The sequence below is a fragment of the Poecile atricapillus genome, chromosome 5 (genome assembly GCF_030490865.1).
Source record: "Poecile atricapillus isolate bPoeAtr1 chromosome 5, bPoeAtr1.hap1, whole genome shotgun sequence".
In the NCBI taxonomy this organism is placed as follows: Eukaryota; Metazoa; Chordata; class Aves; order Passeriformes; family Paridae; genus Poecile; species Poecile atricapillus.
The window spans coordinates 38,660,677-38,676,267 of NC_081253.1; the positions used below are offsets into that span (position 1 = coordinate 38,660,677).

Below are 15,591 nucleotides of genomic sequence, written 5' to 3' on the forward strand. Positions count from 1 at the left end.
TATCCCAAAAATGCACCCCCCCCCAAAAGGGTCATTAGCAGTGATTTAATTTTTTTTTTTTTTTTAGACTTAGCATGTCCTGGTACTCCCTGAAGTGATAAAAATTGCAACTGCCTGAGTATAAACAGAAATCTTTGCTGTTTTCCTCCCTGTTTTGATCTTCTTCAGGATTTCTGGTTCTGCTACCAAAGCATCATACTCAGAAAGGCTGTGGGAAAAGATGGGTTTGGCCCCAAAAGCCCTTTAAGAAACTTCTGCCCCCCTTGTTGGCATTCCCAGAACAGCCAAAAGAAGCCATGGATTAAGGAATTGTTATTTTTCTTGCTGGCAGCCTTGACTCAAAGCAAACCTGTCAAAAGCTTCTTTGGGCAACAGCAACATCTCTTTATAACAAATCCTTCTGCACACACCCCCAAGGCATCCTCGGGGCGTGTTCCATCGCCCCAAATGTGGCAGCTGGGGGTAAGACACATTATCAAACACACAATTCCCGTCTAAAAACCACCAGCTCACCCTCCTGCCTGAGCTCCACGCCCTGCACCCAACCTGGAAGTTTTTAAGGAGCAAGAACTGTGGTTTTCCTGCAGTGCTTGGGGGGAAAAACCCCAAAATATTGTCTTTAGTGCTTTTCAGCCGAAGGGCTCGGGTTGAAATTGTCTCTCCCCACCCCAGACACCGAGCCAGAGCCTCAGATTGCAGCAGCACACCCGGATAATTTTATCTCTGCCCAGCCCCGGTGGCACAGAGCAGAGCAGAGGGTTCCCCAGTGCAACCAGTGAGAGCAGCTCTGTCCCAGTTCCCTCCTTGCCTGGAGGGGATGGAGGCAGCAGAGACCTTCTGCCAACCTGGAGCTGTGCCGTGGAGCCCTGAACATTTACAAATAATCCCTCAGTTCCTAAGAAGCCACTCGGGCTTTTCTGAGCCTCGTTAGGGCCATGGGCTCCCAGCATCTGTCAGAAACATTGCCCCTCTGAATTAGGCTCCTGGTCATTTTTAAGACACACATCTGTATTTTTTTTTTTTAAACCAGATGCTGGGCTCCTAAGCCCACAGCTGCTATTTCTCCCCCCCTCCCCAATTATTTTCATATTTCCCCATTTCCAGAGCGGCAATAAGTCCCTGCAAAAGGAGGGTAATGGGAAGGCTCTCTCCGAGAGAAATTGTTAATTTGGGATTTATAAAGGACTTTCCTTAATGAATAATAGTTGAGATCGATCTGTCTTCCCGCCTCATTCTGCAAAGTAACATTTGTAAAGTGAGGTGATCCCAATTACTCCCTCTAATAATCCTCTCCAGGAGAGATTTCAGAGCCTCAGCCAGGAATGCTCTTCTCCCCTGGTGCTGGGAGCATTCCCTGCTTCCAGGGGGCTCTGGATTCACCCAGCTCCCAATCCCCCACCTCCCTGCCTGCCCTGCATCGCCAGCAGGCCCTGGAATCACAGCAGGCTTTGGGTTGGGAGAGACCTCAAAGCTCATCCCATTTCACCCTTCCAGTGTCCCAGGTTTCTCCAGGCCCCGTCCCACCTGGCCTGGGACACTTCCATGGATGAGGTGAGCTCGGCACCCAGGGAAGGGCTGTCCATGGATAGAGGGGAATGGGGAGGTCCCAGGCTGGCGTTGTCACCCCTTGTCCCCAGGGTGCCAGGTCCTGACCCCCACCCACCTCCTGCCTTCTTGTCAGAGAGAGGGGAAACGACTCAATTATCACCCAAAAAGTGCCATCACAGGTGAAAACTCCGGCACTGGAGGCCCTGGAATCAACAGGGGGGCAGCAGCTCGGGAATGGATCCGGCAGCTCGAGCCAGGCAGGCTCCAGTGAGGAGCAAGGCCTTTTTTCCTTAATTTTTTGCCTTAAAATATGGATCCATTACAGATCAGAGCCAACTAACAAGGTGTGGGGGCTCTCCCTGTCTTCTCCAGGTCTTCAGCTGGAGACTGGATGCCCTCAGGGAATCGATGCTTCAGCCAAGAGTGGTTCCTGCCAGTGCAAGTGCCTTCTCCAGCTGTTCTTCTTCTCCCTTTGCCTTTCTTCCCTTTGCTTCCTCCCTACAGCAGGGAATGTGGAAATCCCATTCCCTTCCCTCCTTTTCTTGCTGTTATCTCTGTCCCCCATCCAGAGATTGCTGGGACATCTGGAGGGCCAGGAGCCAAGGATGGGAATTGTTTCCCTGTTCTTCAAATCCTGCTTCCCTGGCTCCCCAGCACTTGGGGGAGATCCTCTCTGCCACACCAGCAGTGCTCCCCTTTCTCCTTTGCCTCCACCCAAAGAACATCAGCTCAGAGATGCCCCAGCACCCAGGGATGCTTCTTTCCCAGTAAGTCCAAGGGGAAAGAAGAAGACAGAAAAATTCACTGTATTTAAAAAAAAAAAAATTAAAATAAAATTAAAAAAAATCTCTTTTAAATCCCTCCTTGCACTGCTGGAGGGAGCTAAGAAGCACAAGTTGTAAGAGCCTTGCTCTGGGTCATCTTCAGAAGAGGTGACCCACGGACAACGCTGCCTTTGGATGCCTCCTCCCTGCTCCAAGGACTATTTTGGGTGTTTGAGCTCTGCTACTCTGCAAAGAGCAAACTCCTTTTCTCTCCCTGCCTGCAAAAATCATCCCCCTGGTGAGCCAGAGCTGCTCTGAGCCGGGCACGGAGCTCAGAGCTTCCCTCGCCTCGCAGGGAGGGGATTCTGCATCCCAGCTCCAGGGAGTGTGGCAGAGAATGAAATCCCGAATTATTTGTTCACCTGGCACTGCCAGAATTAACTGGCCAGGCCGATTAGCGGCAGCCACCAGCCAATAAATAAATTGGAACCAACTCCAGACCTGATTAGCTTGCTAATTAAGCTCAGTTACGGGGAAATCTGCAGTCAATCAGCCCGGCCATTACCAGTTGGATCTGCAGAGCGGGAGATGAGATGAGATGAGGATGCTGCATCTCTGCTGGGAAGAAGAGGAGGAGGAGGAGGAGGAGGAGGAGGAGGAAGAGGAAGTTGGTGCTGAATTTCCCCAGCAGCATCAGAGAGGCTGATCCATCCGTGGGGATCCCCAACATCCCCAGAAAGAAAAGGGTAAAAACAGGGCTGGGAGGCTGGAGTTGGTTTTTGGCCGGGACCCCGCTTTGTCCCACGGAATTTTTCAGCTCTGCCCCCTCCCTCTGGCAGCACCTGGGGACCCACATGAGGATGCTGAGGGGCTTCTTCATCCCAGCACAGCAGCCACAGCCTCTCGGGGGGCTCCTTTGGCCTCCCAGGGAGCTCCAGGTGGGATTCCCAAGCCGGTGTCCATCCAGTGCTGGCAGCGTGGCAGGAGGAGCTGTTTTGGCAGTTGGGAACCCCTTTTCTCCCTCCTGCTGCTGGTGGGCACCAGGCAGGGAGCTCTTCTCTCCTTCTCATCCTCTCCCTGTCCCTGGCAGCTTGAGGCTGCTTCAGATCCCAGCCTTTGCTTCGTTGGATCCACATTCCCGGCCTTCCATTCCCACTAATCCTCCCAAACGATGGGAATCCTTTGCTCCTGCACCAAAACGGCAAGAAATGTCCATTTTTTACTGCAAAAAGTGATCAGGAGATTCTCTTCAGCTGAACAACGAGCAGCCCTCGGTGGCACCAGCAGCAATTCCTGAAAGGCTGCAGCAAACTCCAGGGGTTTTTATGCATTCCCTGGAAACCCAAGGTCAATCCCTGAGCACCAGGAAAGCTCCACATCCCTCCTGCTCCATGGAACAGCATCAGCTCTCCTCTCCCAGCGCTTCAGGGCTCCTCATCCTCACTCTGGTGACCCCAGGGAGTCTCCCCGGTTCCAAAGGAACAGATCTGGGAGCTGGGAGATGGGAGGGAGCAGAACGCAAATAAATAAGTGCTAATTGCTGGTGCTGGGCGTCAAATGGTTACAGCAGCGCATTTATTGGGCAATTAAAGGCTTTACTGGGCTTTAGGAGAGATCAATGAGTGCCTGGTGGGATTTCCAGTCTGAGCCGTGGTTTTCCCACTGCACTTGGAGTGGTTTCCCCCCTGGTCACTCCCACAGGCTGTGCCCTCCCTTTAGGCTTGGATTTGAGGAGCTGGAAGGTCTTTCCCAACCAAAATGATTCTCCAAAGTCACGTTCTGGGCCTTGCCCAAGTGGGAATTGCGAAATGAATTCCATTTCATCACGGAAAAAGTGCAATTCCTGCGAGTGTCTCCTGCCTGAGACCCATCCCAGAAAGAGAGGAGAACAGGGATGGGCTCCAAGGCTCAGAGGAGCTCGGTGTGGGACTTCTCCCAGCCAGGGTAGCACCAAGATCCAGTGGGAGGTGTCCCTGCTCATGCAGGAGGTGGGAACTGTTGCTGGAGATTTTGGTCTCCTCAGGGCTGAGCCCTTTGGGATACTCCCTCAGGGAGAGTCTCCTTTATCTCTCTTCTATTTCAGGAAGGATTCTCCAAAGGCTCCTTAGCTTCTTGTTTCTTGTGTTCATTCATATATATCAAAAGACTTTGCAGGTCTTCCCCAGACTTTCTGCTCAAGTTCAACCCACCATGGCCTGGCTCGAGTTGGCTGGAAAAGCACAAAATGGCCCCGAAATACACAGCTTTTTATCTTTATACTTATTCTCACCCAATTAACTATAGACACATAAATTATTTTTCTTAATGACCCAATGACCCAACATCTGTGTGCTGCACTGTGACATTTTCTATCCAATCACTTACTATTACCCAAAAACCTCTAGACGAACATGAAGAAGGACAAGAGACAATAGCCTGAATCCTCCATCTTGTCTTCTGCTCTCTAAACGAGTTTAAACTCTAACTTTTTCCCTAGTGACTTAAGAAAACTCTCTAATCTACACACTCACACTTTTAGTTTTTCTATTTAACGGTTGTTTTCAGGGTGTGATATGAAATCCAGTGTTTTCTTGGATGTCAGAGCCAGGTTTCAGAGATAAGGGCACTCTGTGCCTCTGACTCCAACAGGAACAATAGGAGCTTCCAGGTCCCTTCCAACCCAGAGCATCCTATGGCCTTGATGTGGGATGTTGTGGGTGCTCAGAGCTTTCCAGGGATTCTGGGGATCAGCCAAACTGGTGGAAGAGAAATCCACTGAGGATTACTTCACTCACTGAAAACAGGTGGCTCAGAAGTCCCTGAATTTTCAACTTCCAGGCAGGGGAAATCCACAGCACAAACCCCATAAAATCAGATTTCAGACAGCTCCAGCTCTGGCTTTTGGCCACAGGTGGAGAAATAAAGACCTGGCTCTATAAGGTTGCTCTTACCTGACCTCCATGAAGCATGAAATGTTTTCTTTTGTTTAAAAACCAGATGGATCTGGGTCTCTTGTGGAAAACAAAGCTGTTTATCAGGAAGGGTCAGCCCCATCCCACCACCTCTGAGCTTCCTGCGCTCGTCCCATCACTCCCTTCACACCAGTTTGGATTTGTGGTAAAAAACCAAATGAAAATGGGCAGAACTGTCCAGGGAATGTCCTGGGTGAGGACTGAAAGTAGGTAGTACCTATGGAGTGAGAATCTTCTGGGCTCTGGAGAAGCTTCCTTGAGCTGGTGCTCGCAGCATCCATCAGAAAGAATCCTCTGGAGACCAGGGTGGAAATGCACAGCAAAGCCTTTATGGCAGAGCAACAGTTTGGGCTTCTTAGGAATTACTTTTTCTCCTAAAAAAAAGGAAAAAAAAAAAAAAAAAGGAAAAAAATGGGATGTTTCCCCTACTCCCATTATGGGAATCAAGAGTTTTCCTTCAAAACCTCCTCCTGACCTCCGTTGCTTTGCCGTAGGATATTTTCTTTATTCCCAAGGCATCAGTGGATGCCACCAGCTGGGAGCGCTTCAGGGGTACACAGGGGTGGGCTCGGGGTAAGGTGAGGAACGTGGGCATGAAAGGCATCCTTAAATCTGCTCCACCATCCCTGAGCACCAGCATCTTCCAGGAGAAGCCAGATCTTAGGAGGGTTGTTAGGCAGAGGGAGCAGCCAGCTGTGCCCATCACAAAATCAAAACCCTCAACCCTTCAGGAGAGCAAAGGAGGGGAGGGACAGATGGTTCCTAAAAAAAAAAAGGAGCACTACTACAGCTTTACACCCAGGGGGAATCCAAACCGAGTTCTCCCTCGCTGCAAGTTCACATTTCAAATCCAGAACACAAAGCACCCACCTCCTGCCTCGGTGCTGGAGGGGTTGAACGGGGTGGGGAAACTTTGCAGGAACAAAGGGGTGCAGCTGCTGTGTGACAAACCAGCCGTGTGACCCCCAAGGAAAGGGGGAAAATAACAGCCATAGGCAGTCCTGAGGGTTTTCATCCCCCACGGTGCCGCTGCAGCTTCCCTGGAGCACTTGGAAATGAGGAGCAGCAAAGCTGCCCCAAATCCCCACCTGACAGGAGAGGTGGGACACTGGATGGGCAACGAGGAATGGACAGGTCAAGGCACAGCAGGCTGAGAAAACAAACCCCAAAGCCCCAGATCCCACCCTCTGGCAGCCCCACTCACACCATGAGGATACAATTTCACCTTTCCAACCCTGGCCAGGTTTTCTCTGGAGCAAGACCTGCACTGATGCCCTGTGGGGCATCTTGTCCTTCTTGGTGGCTTTGGGGTCATCAGGACTGTGTCAGGGGCAAGGTGCAAGGAAAAGAGACAAGTCCAATCTGCTGCTTCTCCCTCTTTTGAGGAAAACCCCCCACTTTTCCCACCCTTCCTCATCTCTGAGCACCCCCAATTTCTCTGTGGTGTGTGAGATGAGCACAGAATGGGCAAACCACAGCACTGGTTCTCTCTCCATGGTGCCCTTGTAGATCTTAAATGTCTCATTTCATCCTTCACACCAGGGTTGTTTAAATCTTCTTTAAATCATCCTTTCCCCCTCTCCATTCAATGCACATTTATGGAATTTTACCTGCTATTCTCCACGGACCACACAGCTCCCCCAACATGATGCAATTTCTTCCTGCAGGGACCTTCCCAGTGAGTTCCCAGTTTGCCCTGCTGAAAACCCATCACCTCCTGCTTCCCTCTCCATCACCTTCTCTTTGTCTTCTCCTTGAGCCTGCCCAGATTCCTGATTTCTCCTCGGGTTGGACAAGACCTCTAAAACTGTAATTAAACATCAATCAGCTGCCATTGTTCAGGGCTTGGAGCTGGCTCATTCACAGGAGCCGAATGGAGAGCCACCATTTCCCTCCAAAGAAGTGATTAGGCCATGCCACATCCTGACCTTAAAGATGTTTTATTATTCTTACTTTAAATGATCATTTTGACCAATTTAGATACAGATGTAACAGTTACTGGCCTAATTCCTTGGATCACCTCCAGAGAGTCTTAAAGCCAAGGTGCAACATTTACTGCTCCCCTCCTCAGGGGGAAGAACTGTTTTTAATGAAAGCTCCCATATTTTTGGCCGGGAGATCTGTCACTCACTCCACTTCCAGAACTCTTAGATACACACCCATTATGGCCTGGCTGACTTACTGCTTTTTAATTTATCAATTTGCAATCAATTTATCAATTACTGGCTCCTCTGGCATCCCAGCTCCTGGATAATCCTTCATCTTTATTGCTGGCAAAGAGTGGCAGGATCTGAGCAGCCACAGGAGAAGGAAGCAGCTGGGGCTCAATGAAACCACCAAGACTCAAGGGAAGAACGAGCTGCGACCAACAAGTTTTCTTGTCTTTATTAGAAAGAGACCTATACAATATAGCAGCCTCTCTCTGCAGTACTTTACAGCTTTTTTTGTTTCCTTTTTGTCTTTTTTAAATTTTAATTTTTATTTTTAATTATTCAGAATACTGTACAGCTGACACAAAAAATCTTGACGTGTAGAGAGAGAGAGAGAGAGAGAGAGAGAGGAAAGGGGAACATAATACAAACTGGCATACTTAATCAAACCCAAATCATAGGAAACAACAAGCAAAGTGAAATGTTTGTCCATCGGTTTAATTACAGTACAAACAATATAAATAAAGCATCATTGAGTCATTGTAAAACAAACTTGCTGGATGAGGTAATATAAAAACAACAACAAAAGACTTTTTTTTTCTTTTTTTTTTTTTTTTCTTTTTTAGAATTTCCACACTGTCTCATCATCATTTATACATTATTATTTACAGAAACAGAAAACAAAACAAAAAACCAAGCCCCCAACAACCCAAAACTTGCTATAAAGCCTGCCATGTGCTAGGTATCTCCTGCCTCTACCCCGAGCAGGTGTCCCCTCCTCACCTGGGCTCCCTCCCCTACTCAACTGGAAAGACAAAACACCAAAAAGCAGAAAGACCTGAAAGATTTGGGGGCTGAACACAAAATCCAGCCTTTGCAGGTGGCCACAAGTTGGAGCTGCTCAGGTGTGGGTGGGCCAAGCATTTGAGATGTGCTCAAATCCTGCTGCAGCTGTGGGGTTTGAAGGCAGCAGCAGCTGCAGATCCGAGCTCTTGGCCGTTCCAAGCTGAGTCAAATCCATCTCAAAAGGAGTCCCTGGTGTTTCAGGAGACACTCCTGCCCCAAACACCGCTCAGTCTGTGCCCCCACATGCACTCTACAAGTGAAAGGTGCTCTTGTGACAGTGACACAGTAAAAGGAAGCTGGGCCAAACCCTGGAAAGCTGGGACTTGCATGGGTACATCCTCTTCTCCTCAGCAGATTCAGTGGAGAATCCAGCTGAGTCCCTGGCCATGGCCCTCCACAGTTCCTTCCTGCCCTGCCAGACCTGCCCTCTCCCTAGGGACTGCCCCTGGAAGGACAAGAAACCAAAGCCAGGGTAGAAATGGTGTCCACAACGCCGGCTCAGGTGTTCCCAGACGGTGGCACATGAGCCCACTGCAGCTGAGGCTTGTGGTCCCCCCACAGCAAAAATTCTGGAGCCAGTCATGACCAAGAACACGTGGAGGGAGGGATGAGGAGCTGCCCTTGGGGAAGAACCCACCTGGAGGCAGCTCTTGGGAACATCTCCCTTGGAAACATTTCCCTGTTATCCTCAACAGCCCCAAAAGGCAGCGGGACCCGAAGCGTCGCTGAATCCCCGACAGCTCGCTGCTCCCACACTCAGATCCAGCCAGAAAGATGAGTCTCAAGCAAATTTATATTAAAAAGAAATAATCTGAAATGCAAGACTCTGTCCTTTCCACCTCCAGAATCTCCTTTCCTGGAGCTTCCCACCCGCAGTGGTGAGCTGGGATTTCTCCTCTCCAGCAAGGGAGGGATTTTTCCCCTCCAGTCCTGGAGGCCAAACTCAAGGTTTTCACAAGCTGGATGTTGCTGCCTCAAGGAGTTGGATTTTAGGAAAATCTGTGAGGCTGCAGCAAGCCTGGGCCTCATCTCCCTGCACCTCTCCATCCCTCAAGACAGTGTTCCCCCATCCTGCCTCCTTGGGAGTCCTGGTCTGGCTCCAGCTGGGAAATTTGCCCGTTTGGAAACATCCAACCAAAGCCTGGCTGCAGCTCCTGATGGTGATCAAGGGGATTCCCACAAACACCGACAGCAGTGTGAGGAGCAGGCACCAGCACACACACACACAGAGCAAGAAGTGACCTCCAGGTGCCAGCTGAGGGCTCAGGACACCCTGGCTGCACTTCACCCATGGGTTCAACTCAGCTCAACCCCTACATTCGGGATGCAGACGCCCAAAATCCCCAAGCTCAGCACCAAAACCCTTCCTTGGTCCTGCAGGAGTTTGGGGTTTGCCTTTGAGCCGTCTCTGTGAGGGGTTCTCCTCCTCATACCCTGCAATTCCTGAGGACCAGGGAAACGTTTTTAGCTACTTCAGCTCTCAGGAACAACAAAAAACCCCAAATGGAAAAGCGGGGAAGAGCTGAAGGTTTATTCACTGCCAGCAAGCAACGTGGCCACCACCCCACGGCATGCCATGAGACCTCTGAAGCGTCCCCCACCCACCCCCCTTCACATTTTGTACAGAACACACAGATGTGAAAATGAGTAGCTCTGAAGCACTGCAAATCAGCCAGTCCTTAGCACTGGAAGCTAAAAAAAAACCACATCCAGAAAATCCATGGCTGAGGGAAAGCTGAGGCTCTCCCCGGCAGCAGAACTGAGCGCTGCCGCCTGGACGTGACAAAACAGGGGTTTGGGATCCAGGCAGGCATGGGGAGATGAAGAGGTTAAGACTGCTGAAATGCACAAAGACATCTTTATTTTATCCATCCACAAGTGAAATTCTCCTCCCTGAAGATGGTAGTAAATGATGGGAGTTCATTCACCCACATCCTGCTGTCACCCTGAAACGAAATGGGGCCACAAACACGCTTGCCAATTTGGGGCCCTAAAAACATGTCCCAAACTGACCTTTCACTTTGTAGAAATCATGCAATTCCCCTCTCAAAACATGAACTATTCCCAGCTCCTGACAATCCTGGCCAAAACCCCTCAAACCTCCCTTTGAAGTGTGGGACAGACTCAGTCAACTCAAGGTAAACTGTCCCAATATTTACTTTAAACATTGGCCCATGCTAAACAACAAAGCAAAACCTACAAATATCCTAAACCAACAAATTCACCCATCTACACCTCTGGATGTTTTGCTCTATGACCTCTATTACTTTTTTTCAAAGAAGAAATTATTTTCCAATAAAACCATTCAAGCCAACCTTTTTTTTTTTGGTAGCTTAGAACTCCAAACTCATTGCAGGACCTCTTAATTTGGGGTAGTTCAGCGTTTCTTTTCCACCTTGAAAAGATCTTTACTGCGGAGCCTTTGTTTTTTTTCCCATTGTGCAGCAAACACAAGAACATCCAAACCTGGGTTTTCTACGCAGTAGATTTTACCCACAAATCATCAGGAATGGGAAGTGTGGAACTGAAGATCCAGGCCCAACAGGCAGAGATCCCACCTAAGGGTCGGTGGAGCAGCCTCTGGAGGGGCGAGGAAGACGCCTGACGATGAGATGAGGATGGAGAAGTTGTCTCCTGTCCCGCCAAGGTGCCCCAAAGCTTGGTCCCCAACGCTTTCCTCCTTCCCCTCGAGTCCCCCTGCTGACAACACCCACTAAACCAAACATGAAATGACCATTTCACCAACAATGAACCCCAGTAACCATCCCTGTTAAGGTGCAAAGGCGGCTCCCCGAGACGTTTGGGAAGGGCCCCTTGGGGACCCCCTTGTGAAATCTGTGCTTGTCTCCACTACCACTACTTTACACTAGAAACTACAAATTACTTCATTTCTCCCGATCTCCATACAAATATAAAAGCTGAAGCTATTCCAACCCCATATAATCTAATTATTCTACATTACAGTGCCGGAGATCACTTCCAAACCCGGATCTGCATTCCCACCTCGACTCCTCTCCCTACGTGACTCAGCCTTCTCTGGCCCAGGGAAATCTCCAAGTGCAGCTAAAGCTTTTTATTTTTATTTCTTTTTTGCACTAACACACATAATTTAAGGGAAGGGGGACAAGACAGTGAATTAAACAATGTTAATGTTTACACGGTTATTTTACACTGCGCTCAAATGCTTCAAAATCCTCTCCGCCTTCCAGGAGCTCACCCAGCTTTTCCAGCAGCACCAAGGTTCTCCAAGCTTTTATTTTTTTGCTTTTTTTTTTTTCCCCCTGCTACTTTTTTACCACCAAAATTGGAGATCTGGTAATGGGAGCCCTTGGCCAAATCTCTGCATTCAGGGCAGGACCCTGAGTTTTCCCAAGGTTGGGTCTTTTTTCTTCAGAAAGACAAAGGAGAAGTGAACCCTCCCTGGCAATACCCAGGCTCAGGTGTGACACACCCGACTAAATTCCACAGCAATTGGACAAAGATAGGAGGAAATATGGAAACAGCAATGGCTGACTCGCTTCTAGTGTTATAGTGATGGATAAAGTGCAGAGGAAGGGGGATTTCAAGGTATCTGGGATGAGGGGAAGGGTTAAGTGGGAGGAGCAATGACAACCACTGCCACTGCCACAGACTCCAGAGAAAACAGCTTTTTGGCTGCTGGGATTTCTCATGAACTGGGTCACACTTAGGACTTGTAAAAAAGCAACTAGAGTGGCTAAACACAAGACAAGGAGAGGGAAAGGGGTGGGAGAATGGAGAGAACAACGAGAATAACAATTCCTGTGGGATCTCCAAGGAGATGTTGCCTGACTCTGCACCTGGAGGGCTCCAAGAGCAGCCTCTGCACAGTGCAAACACATCCCCTGAAAAGCCTGGGGAGCTCTCAAAGCCAAGCCCCACCAGGATCCAGCCAAGGAGAGCTTCCTCCATCCCTGCCTTGGTGGAAGGGGCTTTGCCCCCATCCTCCACCCTGCAAGGAGTGACTTGGTGACAACAGCCCTGGGTGACCTCACCAGGTGGGTCCCTTCCAACTCAGGACATTCTGGGACCTCCTGACTTTCCCTGGGAGCTCTGACACGTGCAAGGCTGGGAATGCTCCCCACAGACCCCCACACCGACACTGCTTCAATACCAACACTTTTAAAACCACGTTTAGATTAAAAGCAACCATGTTACCACTTAATAAAAGTATTACTTGGCTTGCCTGGATGCATAATTTTTCCTGTAACACACTGGAATTTCCTCTCCTAAAAATATTCTGTGCTTTTTCCAGGGTTGCCCTCAGAAGATCTTTAGGAAAGGACCACATACTTTGTCTACCTGGAATCTGCCTGCTGCCCTTGTTTCTCAAACATCACCCTCAGCCCAAGGAAGGTGGCCCAAAGAGAGCATTAAACAACGTAGAGAAAAGGATTTAAATTAGGAAAAAACCTAAAAATCTGAAACAGAACGTGCACTGAGAACTCTGCCCACTGTGGGTTTGAAACACTGGACTTGGTTTTTGGGATGCAAATGCCCTGGATGCTCCTTGAGGGGAGCAGCAGGCAGCTCTAGCACCTGTGGGATTGCCATTCCTGAATCCCTGCTGTGGCAAAGCTGCTGAGCACCAGCACACAGAGGGTTCCACAGCATCCCCTTCAGCTGCACATCAGCTGGGCTATCCCCTCCCTGAGGGACCACCTCCAAGTACCAAACATCAGGAATGGTGGAGAAATGGCAGTTCAAACAGACAGCTTTTCTGAATTAAAAAAAAATAATAAAATATTTAGAAGTATCCCAGTGGGAAGGGAATCAGCTGTGTCTGGTGCAGTCAGCACAGGCTGGCTGGACAAAGATTCCCTCTCCCCAGATACTCAAAGGTCTAGAAAACAACAAAGTACAAAAGGACACCACCCCCAAAGAAGAGAAGCTGGTTAATATTCCTGTGCTTCCACTTTGATGCTCATTTTTCTCCCAGAATTTTACCTCAAATCTGTAATTTTTCCTTTTTGTTTTTTTGTTTCCCTTAAGATAACCACATTGCATTTATTCCTTTGCAATTTGTCCACATTCTGTTTATTTAGAAGCTGCTCCTCCCATTTGTGTGCTGAATGAAACCCAGAGCCCCAAGGAAGGGCACCACCAAAAGCTTGGGAAATACACAGGAGCCAGGTAGATTTTCAAATTGCTATGCTGTGTGCACCTCACTGCCTTCACATAATTGCTCCTTTGCCATCAGAATTCAGTTGAGTTTTCAACTCTCTCCATGATAAACCCTGCCCCCATCCCCACAATGCCATATGCCATTTCAAAAGATAAAAATAAAAGTCACTTTTCTGCCTGTCAAAACCTTCCCCACACCAGAATCCTGCTAGTGGGAAGCAGGAGAAGCTGGGATGTGCCCGCTAAGCCCAAAATAATCCAATCAAGTATTAAAACTTGGAATTGCAATGAACTGTCCAGGCTACTTCCACAAGCCATTTTTCTTGCCGAAAGCAGCCGGGCTGGGAGCGCTGCCCGCCGTGGTGAAGGCTATCAATTCTGAACTTAATCAAATCTGATCTTCCCCCAGCCAGAATGGGCCTTTTTGTCTTGGCTTGTGAAAGCTTCCTGACTTCTGGAGTAAAATGTATTTACAGCGCTGAGGAACAGCCTCTTCTCTCCTTTCTAAAAGGTCTCACATGGTTTTTTAACTTCCCTGTGCCAAAACGTGCCCTGATCTCCTTCTGATATGTTGCTCCTCACAGGCTTTGGAAAGAAGAGTTCACTGCTGGGAATATTATCAATGGACAATAATGATCTGTAACACACAGATCCTAACTAGTTGCACATTATTTAGCTCACATCCATTACAGTTTATAAATTAACAGAGATGTCATTTTCTGTACAAAAAAAAAAAAAAAATTCAATGTATATTTACGGTCTTTTTTTTATTCAAATAGATTTTAAATACATAGAATCTAGAGACACAATACAAAAATCTGTATAAGTTAGGCAATGCGTCATAGGAGTGACCAAAAACTCAACACAATTTACCTTGGCAAAACGACAGAACCTATTTCTGCTGGCTGAAAACATTAAAAAAAAAAAAAAAAAAATTAAAAAAAAAAAAAAATCAGCCTTTAATGCATTTATTAATTTCACCAAACGTACTTGAAATGTTGTTTTCCGTAGCGGTATTCATTATTCCTTTTTGTGTTTCAGGCTTACTCTTATTTATTTTTTCCATTTTGTTTTTACACCAAGGAGACTGCAGTCAAATAACACTCAGCAACTCATTTCCTCTCTTTGGACTGAAAAATTAAACAGATACTAAATTATGACAGTGAATTTAGAAAGGAGGGCTCCAAGGGCTCGAAAGAACATGTCTGAGATAATATGATGCTTCTAAGAATATTGCAATCACATCCAAGCAATCACCGAAGCGTGCCATGTAACTACCTCCTCAGCTAATATGCTTTTTTCTCCGTGATGACTAATCATGTTCTATTAAACAGCAGTAATGCTGGAAGAACTCAACTATACAAGTGTAATGAAGCCAGTATTCTCCCCGGACAGATTAGCTACAACTGATTTGACACATACCATCATAGGAGCTTCAAACCTGACAAACTCTGTGCTTGCTTCTGATTTATGCCGTCAAGCTCTTCAGGAGAAGAGAATGGAAATCCAGGCGTCGCCGCGTTCGGTAGAGGTGAAATGTTCTGATGTGCTTCACTGTCAGTTCGGGAAAGTCACCGGCTCTCCTTCCTTCTGCTCGGGCTCACCTCTCCCCCCGGCCGTCCCTCGGCGCCCCGGGGCCGTGGCGTGTCCCCGGGCGGTGCCCCCGCGCCCTCCCGGCCCGGCGGCGGGCGCTGAAACAACGGCCTGCCCGGCAGCCCCCCGCGCTCCTCCTCGGCCCCTGGCGCTCTCCACGTGCCGGCTGGGACTCGGGGATGGACTGAAGGGAAAAGGGAGATGGAGAGTTACCAGACTCCCAGAGCGGTGATGGGGATGGAGGAATGCGAGGCTGCGGATGTGACTCAGCGAACACGCGAGCGAGCTCCCCTCAGATGATGGTGGGCATCCTCCCGCCGCCGTTGTTGCGGTTGTTGTTCTTCCTGGACAGGTTTGGGGTGGCCATGAGGGCGAAGCGCTCGTCGGGGCAGCCGTACTGCAGCAGGACGTCGATGCACTCCTGGCTGGAGGCCTGGCGGGCGTAGGCCAGCGCCGTGTTCCCGTGGGCGTCGCGCGCCATCACGTCCACGCCGTACTGCGGGGCAAGAAGAGGGGCGCTGTTGGGAGCTGTGCTGGTCAAATTTTGGGAGCGGGTTTGGGATTGGGTTTAAGGGAGGATGAGGGAGCAGGCGGGAG

The 15,591-nt window shown here is 48.9% G+C and overlaps 1 protein-coding gene across 7 annotated transcripts in view; it reads right to left on the reverse strand.

Annotated features, from left to right (window-relative positions):
- Window positions 1-7,633: 7,633 nt before the first annotated feature.
- The window catches only part of AGAP1 (ArfGAP with GTPase domain, ankyrin repeat and PH domain 1), a 308,994-nt gene continuing 301,036 nt past the window's right edge, over window positions 7,634-15,591 (reverse strand). For all 7 annotated transcript variants that reach the window (XM_058839370.1, XM_058839369.1, XM_058839368.1 and 4 more), the window contains one exon: window positions 7,634-15,490. In XM_058839370.1, coding sequence (XP_058695353.1) covers window positions 15,287-15,490 — 204 coding nt within the window. In that variant the 3' untranslated portion in view covers window positions 7,634-15,286. The remainder of the gene's footprint in view (window positions 15,491-15,591) is intronic.